This window comes from Hemicordylus capensis, chromosome 6 (genome assembly GCF_027244095.1).
Source record: "Hemicordylus capensis ecotype Gifberg chromosome 6, rHemCap1.1.pri, whole genome shotgun sequence".
Classification (NCBI taxonomy): Eukaryota; Metazoa; Chordata; class Lepidosauria; order Squamata; family Cordylidae; genus Hemicordylus; species Hemicordylus capensis.
Window position 1 is genome coordinate 74,666,430 of NC_069662.1, and position 16,749 is coordinate 74,683,178.

General features: G+C 43.3%; 1 protein-coding gene across 1 annotated transcript in view; it reads left to right on the forward strand.

Annotated features, from left to right (window-relative positions):
• The first annotated feature begins 2,300 nt into the window (after nt 1-2,300).
• The window catches only part of NR4A3 (nuclear receptor subfamily 4 group A member 3), a 30,155-nt gene continuing 15,706 nt past the window's right edge, over nt 2,301-16,749 (forward strand). The window contains 8 exon segments of the mRNA XM_053261257.1: nt 2,301-2,464; nt 2,466-2,610; nt 2,612-2,752; nt 2,754-2,814; nt 6,568-6,726; nt 8,731-9,644; nt 13,320-13,449; nt 14,961-15,133. Of these exon segments, the coding sequence (XP_053117232.1) occupies nt 2,388-2,464; nt 2,466-2,610; nt 2,612-2,752; nt 2,754-2,814; nt 6,568-6,726; nt 8,731-9,644; nt 13,320-13,449; nt 14,961-15,133 (1,800 nt within the window). The 5' untranslated portion in view covers nt 2,301-2,387.

A 16,749-nucleotide genomic window follows, 5' to 3' on the forward strand; every position in this document is an offset into this window, starting at 1 on the left:
CTTAGAAGGGGCTGCGTACAATTCCAAGGATCTATTGTGCCACGCTCCAAATGTTTACACTGCACGCCTAGCCTTACTCCGGAGTGAGTCCCGTTTACATTTGTTCCCAACAGCAGCCTCGCCGCGGCTCGTATGAGTTTTATGAGATCTCAGCAAACCCGACGAATATTTTAGAAGGGTAATAAGTCCAGGGAAGAGGAAATCTGGCTGGAATGGTTTGCTGTGCTGGAGATGCCTTTCCTTTGTAGGACCAACCTGCGGTTGTTGTAAGCGAGAGGGCAGCGGCCCCCTCCGGGCAACAAGCGACAGCAGTACTGTTACGAGCAGGAATCCCCGCCCCGCCAGGGATATCCCCGTCTACCCGCCCCCAGCTCTCTCCATTGCGTCAGGCCAGGCCCGGCCTGGGGCAGCCCCTGCTGTCTCCACCCTGCCCCCACCCAGGCAACGCCGGGGAAACCCCCGCCCCGCTCAGATGCCCCCTTGGCCGAACAGATTCCTGGTTGCAAAGATTCCTAAGTTGGGACTTAGCCTTGCCCTCCCCGCGAAAGCCGCAGGAGCCGCCTGGCAGCAGCGGATGTGCAAACGCTATAAATATCTTCCGCTTGCACTATATTTGGCTCGTCCGGCCGTACTCCTCTCCCGAAATAGCTTCTCTTGTCCGCGCGCGCACGCGCTCTCGAGACCGAGAGATCGCTCGCTCGCGCGCGCCCACCCAGACTAACCCGGACCAACCACTTAATGGGCTTCTTAGGGCCCGCCTCGCGCACCACCGCCTCCGTCACCCGCCTTTTGCCCATGGGGCCTAAATTTAGCAACACCGCTTGCGTCAATCACGCGCCTTCTGTGCGTCAAGCTTCCCTTGCCCCGCCCCTCTCGGAATAAAGCCCGCCGCATCTCGTGCTTGGATTGGCTAGAATGTCACGAGGGTCGGCGTTCTATGGAGACGTCCCCGCTCTGATTGGTTCTGAAAGGGGGCTCCTTCGGTGTAATAGAATAGTGAAAACAGGGAAGCGCTTGTATGGGGCTTGGTCTAGCGAGGTTTGGCCTGTATGTTCCAATGTACAATAGGAAGATGCACGTTGACTATAGGGCAGTTGTCCGAGAAAGGGAATTAGCATGCTTCCGGGCTTCATGCGTCTCCTTTTAACATATACACAAAACTATGCACACATGCGTAAACATACAGCCCGATCCTATGCAAATTTACTTTGGAAATAAGTCGCACTTATACATTCAATGAGACTTACCCCTGTAAAGATGTACAGGATTGCATCTATACAGATTCCCACACATAGATGGATTTTTCAGTGTCACATTCCCTCCACACCTCAGATACGCTCTCCTACAACATTCAGGCATACTTTATTGATAAGGTAAATCATGCTGTCCTTTTGGCCCTCGAAAAAAACATATGTGTGGTCCATGAAGGATCTTTAATTCTCTTCTGTGATTGGAACACGTTTCTTTCTCTCTGCTGCTGTAAAAATCTGGCAGGCTGGAACCCATCCAGGCTAAGTAAGCTTAAAAGTGTTGATCAGTCTCTTCCCAAAGAGTGTGTGGAGGAAGCAACTTCATGGCCTGCATTGCCTTTCAATTACACCCATATCGTTCTTGATGGTTCCAGCCTCTTTGTTTGCTTGGCTTTTAAAACATGAATTACTGTATTGTTTCCGGGATCATGACAGGGATAAAGGGGACCACGTCCCCCTTTGCAGAAATTAGAGGCATAATCAAATCAAACAAGTCACTGAATCCACTGACTAGATTTGGAGTTTTGCCATTCTGGAGCCAAACCATTATACAGGGAGAAAGTTACCCCAATTACCAGAAGGCGTGCTGTCCAACTAGCAAACAAATTCTCCCGGAAGGCAGGAGAGTTCCCCTGAGCTTGTTCTGTCATATCCACAGTTAAAATGCATATATTTTTATAGAGAGACGTAGACTATCTTCCTGAGCTCTGCCCGTTTAACAACCCGTGAAGCAACAGCGGCCGTTTGCCACCGAGATTCAGCAAGCAGCGGCAGTTTGCAGGAGACACAATGAAGCCCTGAAGCGAGAGTCCCAAATTCCGAGCTCCGCTTCAAATCTGTTGCCTCGAGCTGCAGTGTCGCTTCTTCTCTTTTGGCTTTCCCTCATAATGGCCTGGGGTGGTTATTTTGCAAGTGTGAGCACCGCCAGTCATTTCCTTCGGTGTGCAAAAACAGAGGCTGGGGCTGTTGTATGTGTCACTCACACATAAGCGCGCGCGCGCGCACACACACACACATACACACACAAACCCAGACAGCGGGCAGGGGGCGGGGGTCACCAGCGTCCCATGGCGTCACCATTGACGTCTCGCATTCCAGCCGCTGTATGAAGAGGCCGCTAGGGCTCCTCTCGCATAAATGACGTGCGGCGAGAAGGGAGAGGGAGAGCAAGCGGGCACTCAGGAGCCTCCTTCCTCCCTCTCCCTCAGTTACAATACAGGGACGGGCTCTGAGCGCTACTCAGCCAGCCAGCCCGCCCGCCGGCGTATATAAACAAAGGCACATTGCGCCGGCTTCGGCTCCTCACTCAGCCCCAGCTTTTACAGCAGCAACAAGCAGGAGAAGCGGCTGCCATCCTCTCCTGCCATCTCTCATCCCTCTTCTTTCCCCCCACCCTCCCTGTCTTCCTCCAATGCCTCAGGACAGCGCATCCCCCAGGACTGAAGCTTCCCCGGAGCCTTTCTTCTCAGCTGCGCTTCAAGACAGCGCTCTCCTGCTGCCGTTTTTGAGGGGAATAAAGCGTTTTTCAAACTACATGTAAAGACGGAACCGCCACAGCAACCGAGTATGTATCGCGTGGGATGAGGTGCTGCTGCGAGGGGAGAGGGCGGAGGGCGGATACTTGGACAAAGTTTGGGTCACTTTCTGTCAAGGCAAAGCGCTATGGCGCTTGATCAAAGCGGGGGTTGATGGGTCAGGCTGCAACACGCAGCTTAGGGTGCGCACCAGCCTTGGGGGGCTGTGGGGTTTGTGTGCAGCCTCGAGGGGAGGGGAGGTTCTTCTCTCTCTCGGTCAGCGTCGCTTGCCTTCCCCACAGCTTGCAGTTGTCATGGGGATGATGCTAGCGGGCTTGCCCGTCCGGGCTTGATAAATGGCAACAATTTGTCCTCTGCTGTCGCTGAGCTTTCTCTCAGAAAAGATGTGCTTGTGACCCTTTGCTGCGGGGTTTTTGTTGGTTTGTTTTTGTTTGTTTTGCGCGAGCGTGGCTCTGGCCAAAGGCTGAGTTGTATGGGAGGCGGTGGCGGGAGGAGAAATACAAGAGCTGACGGGACAGCTTGGAGCTGGGGGTGGTGGCTCAGGTGGTGGTTTTGTTAAGGAGCTGGTACCGAAGGCTGCTGGTTGTTTGGTGCATGGAAGGAGAGGGCGAAGTTGCAGGGTTTGCACCTGGCTCGTCTTCGGGACTTTTCAGCAAGGAGCGCACCGCAAGCTCGCACGTGGAACTAGGCGAGGAGATGCACGCGGGGCGCGACGCTGCTCTGTTGTACAAGCCGCGCCGAAATTGTTTCAAACTTCTCGGGTCGCGACGTGAGCTTTCTTTGATAACTAGGCTGACTCGGGAGACAGGATCAGCGTGCCCTTTGTGGAGGAGGAGGAGGAGGAGAAAGAGGAAGCAGATCCTCTTGATCTGCAGATGGAGTTTGAATCTGCTCTCTCCATACACTTCAGGCTTCAGTCCTCCTGTCCTGTAACCTGTTTTCAGAGTTAGGACTGAGCCTTGGAGACCTGAAGAAATAGTAAGAGAAGTGGTCGTGACCATACGTAGAGTGCGTTTTTCCTAATTACTTCGCAACCACCCGCAAACAGGGATCAGAGGCAAAGGGTCACTTTTCAATGTCACACGGGGCTTGACTGATACCGAGGCATAAAATTATGCTCTGGCATCTGTTTCCAGCCAGGGCTCAACCCTGCAACCTGTGGTATAAGAATATTTGAAAGTGCGCCTGAGCAGGTACAGAGTTATTTGCCTTGACCCAGAGGAACTACAGAGTTCCAAGGCATCAGGAATTAGGGAAGAAGTCTCCCAGGTCTGAGAGCAATGATATCTCTTCAAGAAATTAAACACTTCTAGAAGTGGCTCCAGATAGACAAGAGAACCCTAGAGAGATGAGCGCGGCTAGGGGCGGGGGGTGTCATTCAAAAAGGCCATCTCTCTTTGAGGAGGATCGGTTTTGTCTGCGTCCCTGGAACGGGGATCTACGGATCTACGGTGCAGCCCCGGAATCTCTTTTCCATACTGCTGAGACAGTGAAAGTCATACTAAAGATTAAAGGCAGGGAGTTTAGGCGGATTCCCTTTTTTCCGAGTACCCCTCGTAGTCTCCAGCAGCAGCCACATATCCGGGGAGAGTCTCCACAGCCGTGACTTCCAGGCAGACCCCTGGCAGACCCACCTGCAGTTTTAGAAATTAGACGTTGCAGAAGGATAAGGACTGAGATTTAGCATTTCTGGACCCAAACTAAACCTGATTGCTTCGCATTTCAAACTCTTTTTAGGAACCAAAGTAATAGAGACTGGGCGGTTCTCTATCGCAAGTGCCGGTGCGCCCACAAAAGTCCTTGGACTTTTTGCCTCTTCCTCTCGAGTATGAGTGACTGCTTCCTCCTTGCTGACCCATCCCGCTCCCATTTTTTGTGACTAATAGGGAAAGAGAGGAGAATTTGGGGGAAGCCCCGCTGGAACAGGTTGTTCCGAGTTCCATCCCATCGATGCCTTGCCCACTTGTGAACCCCTCGAATGACTCGCAGGCATGGGAGCAAGGAGCGAGGCGAGCATCCTGATATGTTTCTGAGGAGGCAAGATTTCAAAGCAAGCACATCCCCCGCCTGATGCGGGACGAAAAGAAGGGGCAGAGGGAACACCTCTGAATACAAAACATCCCTGGGGGAAAGGGGCTTTGACGAAGCTATTTTCCTGCCTTGCTTCACAGGCCTGGAAAGAACGCAGAGGGTGTCTTTAGTTAGGGTACCTGCGGCTGGGAATTCGGGAAGAGAAGGGAGAGGCAGAAAGAACGGCCACTCAGTTCTCCTGGAAGGAGGCCTGGAGGATGCCCAGGAGAACCAGGGGTGGGGGGAGGCTGCGGCGGAAGAGAGTTATTCAGGCTGCCTCTTGGGCAAATAAGTTGCGGTGTGCTAGGAACAGTACTAAACTCAAACCAGTGCAGCAAGAAGAGGGCCAAGAGTGGAATAAGATATAGCCACCTGCTTTTGCCCCAGGAGGACATAGAGGCCATATGGCCCTTGATGATAAGAGACCCCCAGATATGGTGGAGGGGCGTGATCCCCCCCGCCCCGCACAGCTTGAGGTCCTCAGGGTGCTCCACCCACCGCTCAAAGGCTGGGCATTAGGAGGAGGAACTGTGCGTGGGTCTGTGTGCATCTGAAACTCCAGCCTTTCTGAAACCTCCATTAGCTGAAAGTTGGTGCTTGGCAAATAGCAAAAAGCGGGAGGCAAGTGGGTCTCTCTAGAGCCCCTGTGCAGTTGTGCTCCCTGTCTATGCAGCAGCACTCTGGTGGCTTTGCAGGCGGGTTATGGGACCCGACTTTTCCTTTGGAGAACTTGCGCCTGGGCAGCTGGGCTGGATTGCCTCAAGGTGTAGGCAGGAGTGTCGCTTTGTAGCATCCCTCTGCGGGTTAGGAATGGGGGGTCCCTGGTCCAGGTCCTACAGATTCCCATTGCCTCTCCTGTAGGAGACTTGGGATAGGATGAAATCCTTTGCGGGGGTGGCGGGTGGGGGTTAAACTCTTTGAGCACCGTCCCTGGGTCGTGGTCGGATGATGCGTCCTTTTTGGCCTCTTGGGCTTGAAGCCGGGATTCAACACGAGAGGACACAGTGGAACCTCCAGAAAGTTTGAAACAAGGCAGGGGCTCTACTCCTAAACACATCTGCTTACCTTGGGATTGTCATCTGCTTCATGGGGTGGGGAACGTACTTGTTCGTTCACTTTCAAACAAGGTACTGACTTGGCAGGCCCGTGTTTAGACGTTTTATGACACTCGGAGAGTGTGTGGTTGGGAGCGGGGAGTGAATCAGAGAAGCGCCAGAAGCCCAGTGCAGGTAGCCTACCATGTCTGGGGGAACGACATCGTTTTACTAATAAAACAAAATGCCCTTCTGCAATCTGCACAAATATAAAAACAAGTGCTTAGTGCCTGTTGCCCATCATCCCAGTGTCTGTGTACATATTTTATTTTTGACTAACACTAGAAGGCAGAAGAACGTTTCCTTCTTGGTGAGCAAATAGGTAGAGTAGTCAAAGCCGCTTCCACAAGCGTGTTTTCCAGTGAAAGCTGAAAAGTGTGGCATATCAGAGGTCCAGCCCCAATCCCAGTGACTTCCTGACTTGTTGCAAGTAAATGTGTTTAGAAGATCTAGGGAAACTCGACTGGTTCGGGGTCCTGCTGGGGAAGTGGACTTGTCCAGGGATTCTTCCTGGATCATTGACACCTTACTCGACGCAGGGGGAGGGGCCCCTGCTAGCCCACAGTGGCGAGCCCTTGCCAACCAACCCACCTTCCGACTTCCCTTTCTCTGTGTTAGAGCCCAGGTCGGAAGAGCCCTCTCTTGTGAGCCCCGGCTCCACGTCCGAGCTCGCAGAGGAAGGATCGCCGCCACCGCCTCCGCTTGCCCCAGCAACAGCCTCCGCATCCGCCGTCCAGCCAGCAGCCCCCACCATTCAGCGAGCAAGCCACCCTCCAGGTAAACAGCGCTGCTCACACGCACCCACACAATCCGGTGCGCCTCCTGCTTCCCCCTTCGCTCTGACGCGTTCCTGTAAGGCTTCTGAAAGGGAGGTGACTCCGAATTCACATCAGCGTGGAAGTGCCCAGCAAAGGCTGAGAAGGCTTTTTTTTCTCTGCCCAGCGAAGGCTGTGTAGGCTTTTTTCCCTCAGAAATACTTTGTGTTTCTTGCTAAGTATTCTTGCTGGGTAGAAAGGGGAGGGGGCAGAAACCTCCCAAGGATTCATGTTCCCTTTTTAAGTCCAATATGAAAATCCTGCTCCCCATCAGTTTCTGTGTCCAAATGTCAAACTGTGACATTTACTTTCTTGTTAAACCACACTTCTCCCTGAATTGTTGCTGGAGGTGGGTGGCAGGAGGGTTCGTTTCTAACCAATATGGGAACCACGTGGTTCAGCAACATTGCTCAGGAAACTACTCACTGAAATTCTCCTCTAACATTTGTAGGTGTCAGGAAAATATAATATCTTCCAGGAGTTTCTTTTAAACTTTAACTCTCAGTTTGTGTCTAGAGGTTAGAGAGAGAGTATTTTCCAAATAAATACTTGGAGGAGAATGATGTGAACCTACTGATTTGTTTTATAAGCTTAAAAATGTGAATGCACTACATTAAAAACAAGAGATTCCTTTCATAAAGTTTCCAGAGCTGTCTGAAAGAAGCCTAATGCTCTTTCTTTGGAAATCCCAGTTTAAAATCTGTTGATGTAAAATATATCTTGATATAACACAAATATTGAAGACTAAAATGTTGTTTATAGGACATCCAGATGTTTTATGGATTTATTTATGGGTTTTAGTGATGGAAATGAAAGTAGAGTTGTTCTACACTTATTAATGAAGAGAAGTTGTTTGGAGGGGAATCAAGTTTTTAAAAAATAAATGTAAAAGAAATTACCAAGTGGGTCTGGACATTTGTGAAATTCTCTGTCATATACACTCTCCCTGCTTCCTTGTTAAAAATATTTAACATTAAACCTCCAAAGCTGAAACTAAAACTTACTTATTGCCTTCAGATTTTTAATGCAAATATTTAATCATTCTCAGATCCTTTTCAGTTCCATTATAGTAATCAAGGAAAAGAAAAGAAAGTAAAATGTTACTTGATTAGATTTTGGGGAAATCATCTTCTTGTACTGATATTTGCAGTGCTATGAAATCATTGTTGATAATAACAACAAACCCTGCAGTATTATAAGATTGGAATCATAGCATGCAGATCCAACAGTTAAAAGCATTTATTTACCTCTCGTGGTACGTACAGACATCTCTGTTCCTCCTTTGAGTTATATTGTAGACAACCAACCTTTTAGTTTCTTTTTTTGTAATGTCTGTGATAGCCTGGTTTTAATTCCCTCCATCAAGATGTTATGGCATAACTACCACACATTCAGAAGCTATAATCTTTTACTTTTGTTTCTTTGAGTTCCATTGACTTTTCTATATATTAACCAGCAGATCAAGAACAGCTGAGGAAGGAACTGGATTCTGTCTGTTATATCAGTGTGAAACTCTTAGTAACTCTGCTGACCTCATCCAGTGTAAATGAAAGCAGGCTCTGACTCTTGCACATTGAGAGATGTGCAATTCCCACATTCTTTCCAAAAGCTGTTTCTGTGAGAAATTCCCTACATGGAAAGCCCTTCACTGTCACAAAAAGCATGCAAACCACAAGTAAATTGCAATGTATGGGAACTGCACATAAGTACATGCTGGGTACATGAACTAAAAACATGCACATGTGATCATCTATACATTGTTAGCATGTTTTGTTCTGTTCTGTTTTCTCATATAAGAAATGTGTCACATTTTGAAGTGTCTCCAAGACAGAAATGAGATGGGATATCTTATTTGCTTCGTGAAATGCAAGAACCTTCAACAGAAGGATATGAGAAAAGTTATGGATAAGCAAGCTGAGACTACAGCAATTGCTAATGGGCCCTTTCTTTACCTTTGCTCTTACAGATATGCCCTGCGTGCAAGCCCAGTACAGCCCTTCGCCTCCTGGCTCAAGTTATGCAGCTCAGACTTTCGCCTATGGCTCAGAATATAATCCTGAGATCATGAACCCTGACTACACCAAGCTGACTATGGAGCTGAGCAATGCCGAGATTAGTGCCACTGCCACCACCTCTCTGCCCAGCTTCAGCACTTTTATGGAGGGCTACTCTGGGAGCTATGAGCTCAAGCCCTCCTGCATATACCAAATGCAGTCTGCCTCCTCTTCTTCTTCACCTTCCTCCTCAACTAGCCAGAGGCCCCTCATCAAGATGGAAGACAATCGGATGCACAGTTACCATCCTTCACTGCCTCCTTCTGCGGATGAGGGCCTGGCCAACACTTCCATGTACTTCAAGCAGTCCCCTCCCTCCACCCCAACCACCCCCGGGTTTCCTCCCCACCAGTCTCCCTGGGATGAGCCACCACACCCTCTTCCACCAGCACAGACTTGCATGGCCCCCAGTCACCTGATGGACACTGCCCCTATGAAAACTGTGCCTGGCCGCTTTCCCCTCTTCCATTTCAAGCACTCACCACCCCACACGCCTGCACCCAGTGCCCACATGTGCTATGACACCACTGCCTTGAGTCTACCTATAGGATCGGATAGGCCCACTGCTAGCCAGGCTGCTATGGAAAACCATCCCTATGGGCTACCATTAGCAAAGAGAGCAGCCAACTTAGCCTTCTCACCACTGGGCCTCAGTGCAGCCACTTCCAGCCTTCTGGGTGAGAGCAGCAGTAGTAGCAGTGGCCTCCCATCTCCACCTAGCAGAAGCTCTTCATCAGGAGAGGGCACTTGTGCTGTGTGTGGGGATAATGCCGCCTGCCAGCACTATGGAGTGCGGACATGTGAGGGCTGCAAGGGCTTCTTTAAGGTAAGAACTACAGATTATTTCATCCACATGTCTATGGCTTTGTTCCACTCTGCTTCTGCATTTCGGCACTCCAGTCCAGTTAATCATTAAGTCCCAATGAAACCAATGGAAGTTTTGATTAAAAACAGTTCCATTGCTTTCAGTTGGACTTAATCACAACCAATTGTAGCCGTATTGTCCCGTGTCTACTTCCAACATTCCCATTATTCATTGGTGATAAATAGTTTTGTTCTTTCACTATACAAAGAACTGGTTAAGTCAACGCAGCATCATTTTCTAATATAATGAACTTAATGTGATATGTTGTCTTTATTTGTATTAATTTTCATTATCTCTGAAAACTGTTGGTATAGCTTTCCAGAGAACCACCATTCCTTTATCTTATTATTTATTTATACAGCACCATCGTTGTGCATGGTGCTTTACATAAGCCAAAACCAAAAGACTCCAGCTCCAATAAGCTTACTATCTAAATTTTGGCAGTAAGGGAAACAAGAAGGGGAGAAACAGGAAGGGAGAGACCAGAATGACAAGATATTAATGTGAGAAAAATTATAATTTCCAACTCTGTGACTTGGTTTCTCCTTCCTGCCTTTTCTTTATTTTTAATATAGGATCAGACATCCCCTTCATACAAATATATCCACCTGTTTTTATTACATTTCTGTCCTGCTCTCTTTCTGAGGAATTTAGTCTGGAGAGTTTAGCTGGGTTTATCTCTTTTTACCTCCATAACAACTCAAGAATGGCAGCTATGGTAAGACTTAAAAGCAGCCAGTGAGCTCCATGGTTTGACAGGAATCTGAGCCTAGTATCAGTAATCTGATTAAATGAATCCAGGAGAGGTTAGTTATGGATCTAGCCCATTAAAGAAACACTTAACCTGCTTGGTTTCCATCCCATTGATGGACCATTTATATTTTGGGGGTCACTTAGCAAAAACCAATACCTTGGTTTTTGGGTAGTTGATTTGGAGCTCGTTTTCATTGCTCCATTGTGATTAGCACACATGGCCCTCCTCAACCCAATGGGGGTTCTCGAACAGATTGCCACATCATCTGCAAAAAAAGGAGTCACTATGGTTTTGTTAGCTGTTTTGGGCGAGTTAAAATCTGGGCCAATACAACTGAGCTACTATGGAATTTATATAAAAGTTGAACAACAGGGGAGCTAAGATTGTGTATGGTTGTGATGATCTGTAGATTGGTTAGATGGTAGGATTGTTATACCTAGTGTCTGTTTTCTTTTTGTTTCTGGTCATTGACTGAAATAAAGATTGATTGACTGACTGATTGATTGATCGATCGATCTGGCCCAGGACCTGTTCCAACAGCTTATTGAGAACAAATCAGTGTATTTTTTTCTACCTTTTGTAAATAGGAGCACTAGTCACTCACATTATTAGTATATCTAAAATAAGGCATGCAATTAAAAAACCCTAGCAGCTGCTTTGTGATTTAAACTGATAAACATAAAAGGACAAGCTGTGATCTAGTGCTTCTGTGCTGGTACAGGGGCATGCAACAACCAGGACGAATCTAAAACACTGTTTTGATATTAAATAAAACACATGTTAATTCCCCAAGGAAAAATGTTTAGAACTCAGTAAGTTCTCATCTGTTAGACAGCAAGTACCAAATAATGTGGAAACTCATTATTGTCCAGTGTCTCTCAGACCTTGCATCTTACGGAATAAGCTCTAGCCCTGGAAAGCTTATGCCCCAGATAAATGTGTTAATCTTTCCAGTACCCAACATGAGCACCAGGGCAGGTTTCAGGCTAAGCTAGTCATGGCTAAGCACCACTGAAATAAATGAGACAAGTTAGTCATGACTGATGTACATCCCATTACTTTTAATGGGACATAGTCATGACTAACTTAGTTTGGATGCTGTCTTTTTTAAATTTTTAAATTTTTGCTTCAATAGATTAATATAGCTACTCCACTGAAATGTTGTAATCTTGCAGTTTACTGAATGAGTGCTATGGATAGGCCATCCCACCAATAATGGCTAATGCTTTTAACATGGGGAAACATGTATACATTAAATATTGGTGCATTTTATTATTATTCTTTTTCTCCTTTTGGTAACCAAAGTGGCCTTAAGCAAACCACTGGCATTCAGTCTTCCTACAAAATGGGTATAGAAATACAGATCTACTTTAATGGGACTGTTGTGCTGAGATATATCTGTGAACCACTGCAAACACTTGAAATATGCACACACACGTGTGTGCACACATGCACACACACAATATTAATTAAATTATTTCTATTACATTTTCATAAGTCTATTGGTTTGTTTTACAGATTGTATGCTTAATATTTGAGATTGGTAGATACAATGTTGTTTTTGATAAACTATTATTGATACTGAAATGTCTATATACTCAATGTTTCCCTGAAAAAAAGACCAAGGATACAAACCAACAGGAAATTACCTTGTACATGCCCCAATGAAATTATCAGAAGCTATGCATACTTCATTTCAGTGGAGCTTGCACAAGGGACCTTCCCCATGGCTTGAGCTTTAAGACATAGATCCTGCTCCTACTGAAAGGATATTTTTCTATAGCTTTTAGTGAAAGCAAAAATAATGACTGAACTTTAAACATTATGTTATTTTTACCATTGGTATTATATGTGTCTAGTTTTTGAATGTAAAAGACATTCTAAAATTATTTGACTCAGGTAGTCTGCAGAAATCTTCCTGTGATCTTGGTTAATATTAGGATTGGATCATATATAATTTCAGGAGTTTTTAAAAAACTAACATGTAGAATATTATTTATGTTAGTTTCCCCTCCAAATTTATATTAAAACTTAAATATTTTTCAGCTCACAATGAAATAAATTTGTGTGTGTCTGTGTCTGTGTGTGTGTGTGTGTGTGTAAACATCCCTTTTATAGATAAGCTTCTGATTTTAGATGTATTACAATATCTGTTTTTCTGACATTTAACCTTTAACACAGTTCAAAATAATTGCATGCAAAATATTATATAAATCTTTGCATGTAAAAGCAAATAAAGAAACAAAACCTTGGTATGATCCAGTCAAAGCTAAGCATTTTGAAAGCCTATTTATTTAAAAGAGAAAAATTTGGTTCTGTACTTAACTCTCCCACTGAAATTAATTGGACTGGAAAGTGCTTAATTTTGCCTGGATCATACTCCCTGTTTTTTCTGCTTTGTTGCTTTTCTTAATTTTTATTTCCTCTTTGTTGATTGTAATGATGAATCAGATCAGTTTATTTTGAAATCTAATAATAGTGATAGCAAGAAAAATCAATCTTCAGATAATTTTGATTTTATTTTAATAAGGTCAGTAATAATCAGAAGAATGAACCGAGTAGAAAATTGTTCCCAAAGGAATATTAAAAGCCAAGTTAATCTAATCCCCAAAGGTATGACGCGATGACCTGGTAATTTCAGATATGATTTTATCATTTAGGAGTTGGCTGTCTCATGAGCCTAGCTTTTGAACCATCCTCGATGATTTTCATTGTCAGTAGCTAACACTAATAAAATTGTTTTTCCTGGAGGCTAGTGTGTTAGGAAATTAATTTTATCTAATTATATGAATTGCACTGTCGCTTTTCACGTTGTAATTAAAATGCAACTTGTCAGGTCCCAGCTCATTCAGTTGACTCTTTCTTGCATTATGTTTTCTTAGAGGACAGTTCAGAAAAATGCAAAATATGTTTGCCTGGCTAATAAAAACTGCCCAGTGGATAAGCGCCGTCGAAACAGATGTCAATACTGCCGATTTCAGAAGTGTCTCAGTGTGGGGATGGTAAAAGAAGGTAAAGAGTTTACTATTATTAGCCCACACACCACACTACTAAAATGGCTTGAGTTTGAAAGGAGTGACTGAATTTTAACCTGAAAGGTTAATGCTGAATATTAGAAATAACAATGAATGCCTTTGTTCTTACTTGCTCTGTAATGTAATTGTGCCTTTACTGCAAATGTAGGGTCTCTTTATTCCAGATGTCAAACAGATTCTTTAGATATCCTAGCTGGGAAGTAGAACTTCTTAAAGGGAAGCTTTCGATAGTGCTCCTTTAGTCTACTATCCTTGCTGTCATGTAAGCTTTCACAAAATATTCTCATTTCAGATCTTCCATCTGAAAAGGGATGTTTACATTTCACTTTATCTGGTATTTGTTTTTTAAAGTTTTTCTCCTATCTCATACAATTACATGTAAATATTCCCATTTCTTTCTCCTCAAAGTGCACCTTGCACACTTTTAGGCACTATACACATATATATTATTATTTAGGGCTGGAAACTTTTATCTATTTAACATGTAGATTAGTCAGCTAAAGCTTTAGGTAATTAATCAGTAGGGGCAAATTTGAACTGATGAGATTAAATTTTAATCAGTAAAGTTATGAGTTAATGGCACACATTTTAAAAGCAATTCTTTTAAAGGTTATTTTAGTTATTGTGTTTTACTGTAATAAGGAATGACAAATAAAATATTAAAGATGGTCTTTCCTTCTATCAATAAATTGTAGTGTTATTTTTTAAAATAATAGTTTATTGCACTCTTTCTTCAATATCTCAAAATTTTACCTATATTAAAGGCTTGGTGACATACAGATTTATTTAAATGTAATTGAATATTTAATCACTTAAAGCAAATGATTAATCAACAGTGTTTAATTAGCTGACAGTTCTCTTGTTGTTTATTTAAAATGTAATCATTTGAGCAGTTCGCTTGATTTTAAAGGAAACATATTATCACATTACTAATATTTTCAAATAGACACAAGATGATTTTCATAGATTAGCATATCACAGACTTTTCAGTAAGCATTTGTCAACACTATATTTCATTTAAAAATATATATGTTTATTATACATGTGGAAACTGTGAATGCAAGGGTTTTTTAATCAGGGCAATGATATATGTATGAAATTAAAAAATATAAAAGCTTAATTATGCATGAGTCATATAAAATATCTATAGAACTATATTTACACAAAAAGTATAGCAAATTATATGTAACTTAGGCAGGATGGTTCTCCAGGCATTAGTGAATGACTGAGTATCATGAGAAATCTTTCTCATAATACCCATCTATATCCTTGAAATGGAAACTCCTGTCTATTGGCCTATCTTACCCCCCCAAAAAACATGCATACAGCATGTATAAAAATAGGCCAATAGACAGCCCAAATCTCTTGCATTAATCAGAACTGAAACTTGACTCTTTAGTGTTCATGTGTATCTTGTAGGAATTTGCCATGGTGTCTTTGAAGACTGATTGTTTTCTTCTATTTGTTTGTTTTTGCCTCCTTGATCAGTTGTCCGTACTGACAGTTTGAAAGGGAGAAGAGGCCGGCTGCCTTCCAAACCAAAGAGCCCTTTACAGCAGGAACCTTCTCAGCCCTCCCCACCTTCTCCTCCAGTCAGTATGATGAATGCTCTTGTGCGAGCTTTATCCGATTCTGCACCCAGAGAACTTGATTATTCCAGAGTATGTTTCATCCTTTTCTGCCCAGAATTCTTTACCAAGTCATATGTGTTTAGTTAATCAGTTAGGAGGATGTTACAGACAGATTAAATGGTCAATTTTTACTAGAGTATTGGGTGGAGGAGCTATTTCGCTGTGATTATGGTGACTGAATAGCATTTTGCTGTCAATTATTTTTAGTTACATAGTGTTTTAACGCATTACATTTTAGTTTTAGAAGTTGGGTCAAATATGAAAGGATTTCATCCATGCTTCTTTAATACAGTATAGAGAGTACAGAAGTATTAAAAACCTCATCAAATTCAGCTGATCTTTAATGCAATGGTGGTTACACCTTCCAAACTCAATCCAATGTTGTGCATTCTTACTTGGAAGCAAGTCCCATTAAAACCAGTTCATACATATGGTTAGAAGTGGAGTCTGTCTTCAGTTCCTTCCTTAAACCAGCCAGTGCTTTTGATCCAGTCTTTCAGTATTTCACAAAGTTGAGATGTCTATTATTTAAATGAGATCAGGGCTGACACCAGAAAAGCTGTGGAATGCTGTTTTGTTTTGTTTTCTGAAGTGCTCACTTCAAAATTAAGATAGTCCACTTCTTAGCAAACCACTCATATATTTTACATGTTCATGATTATGTGTTTTCATTCAGTGTGTTTATTGTATTTAAAATGCAGAAAGAATATGTTGTAACCTGGAGCATTAGCATCAAATATGCACACAAATATTTATTAAAGCTGCATGGGGCGGGGGACGACGACCCTAATTCTAAACATGTTTCCTAAATGTAATAAATTCCAATAGGACCTACTTCCAAATAAGTTTCTGTGGTAAGAGATGCACCAGATATATATCTGTGTGAATTTTACTAATTATATTAGTGTCAGCTGTTCATGTGTAACTGCCATTTATTTCAACTATGTTTGTGCATGAAGATTTCCTAGCAGATAGTGCACTTATTCTGGAATAATTTAAGAGCAAGCACTTTATATTTTAATTGGACCTCAGGAGCCCTGTTCCAGAGTAAGTGGCTTTTGTTGATTTCAGCTTAAGAGTGTGTGTGTGTGTGTGTGTATTCAGGCAAATTAACCAATATGAATAGTTGCTAACATCCTGACTAAATTTCTTCAAGGAAGGCTCATTAAAATTAAAAGGACAACTCCATGAGTACATTTAGTCAGGATGTCAGACAGTGGTGCCAGATAAAATTTACTGCATAGGGATGTTTTTAATAATAAATTGCAAATCTATAAAGTTTATGCAAAATGTTTTGAAAGTAATGAAATTAAGAAAATGTTTTTTACAAGTGGTGAATCTTACTGGTAAACTGTACAAAAGGCATGTGAAACAGTTGATACTATTTTAGATTTTAACCTGCAATATTCAGTTTCAAGTCTGATTGCTTGTTGCTGGGTTCAGCACTTTAGGTTTGCTTCAGTGTATACGTTTTACTAGTCATTACTGTTTAGTACCATTGAAGACACTTTTGTTAACTAGAAACTATACAAATAATGAAAATAAATGAAAGAATTTAAATTTAATATTACTTTGATGAAATATAAAGTAAAATATCTGTATGCTTTCCCTAATTTTACAGCTGTGCTACATAAATATGTTTGCTT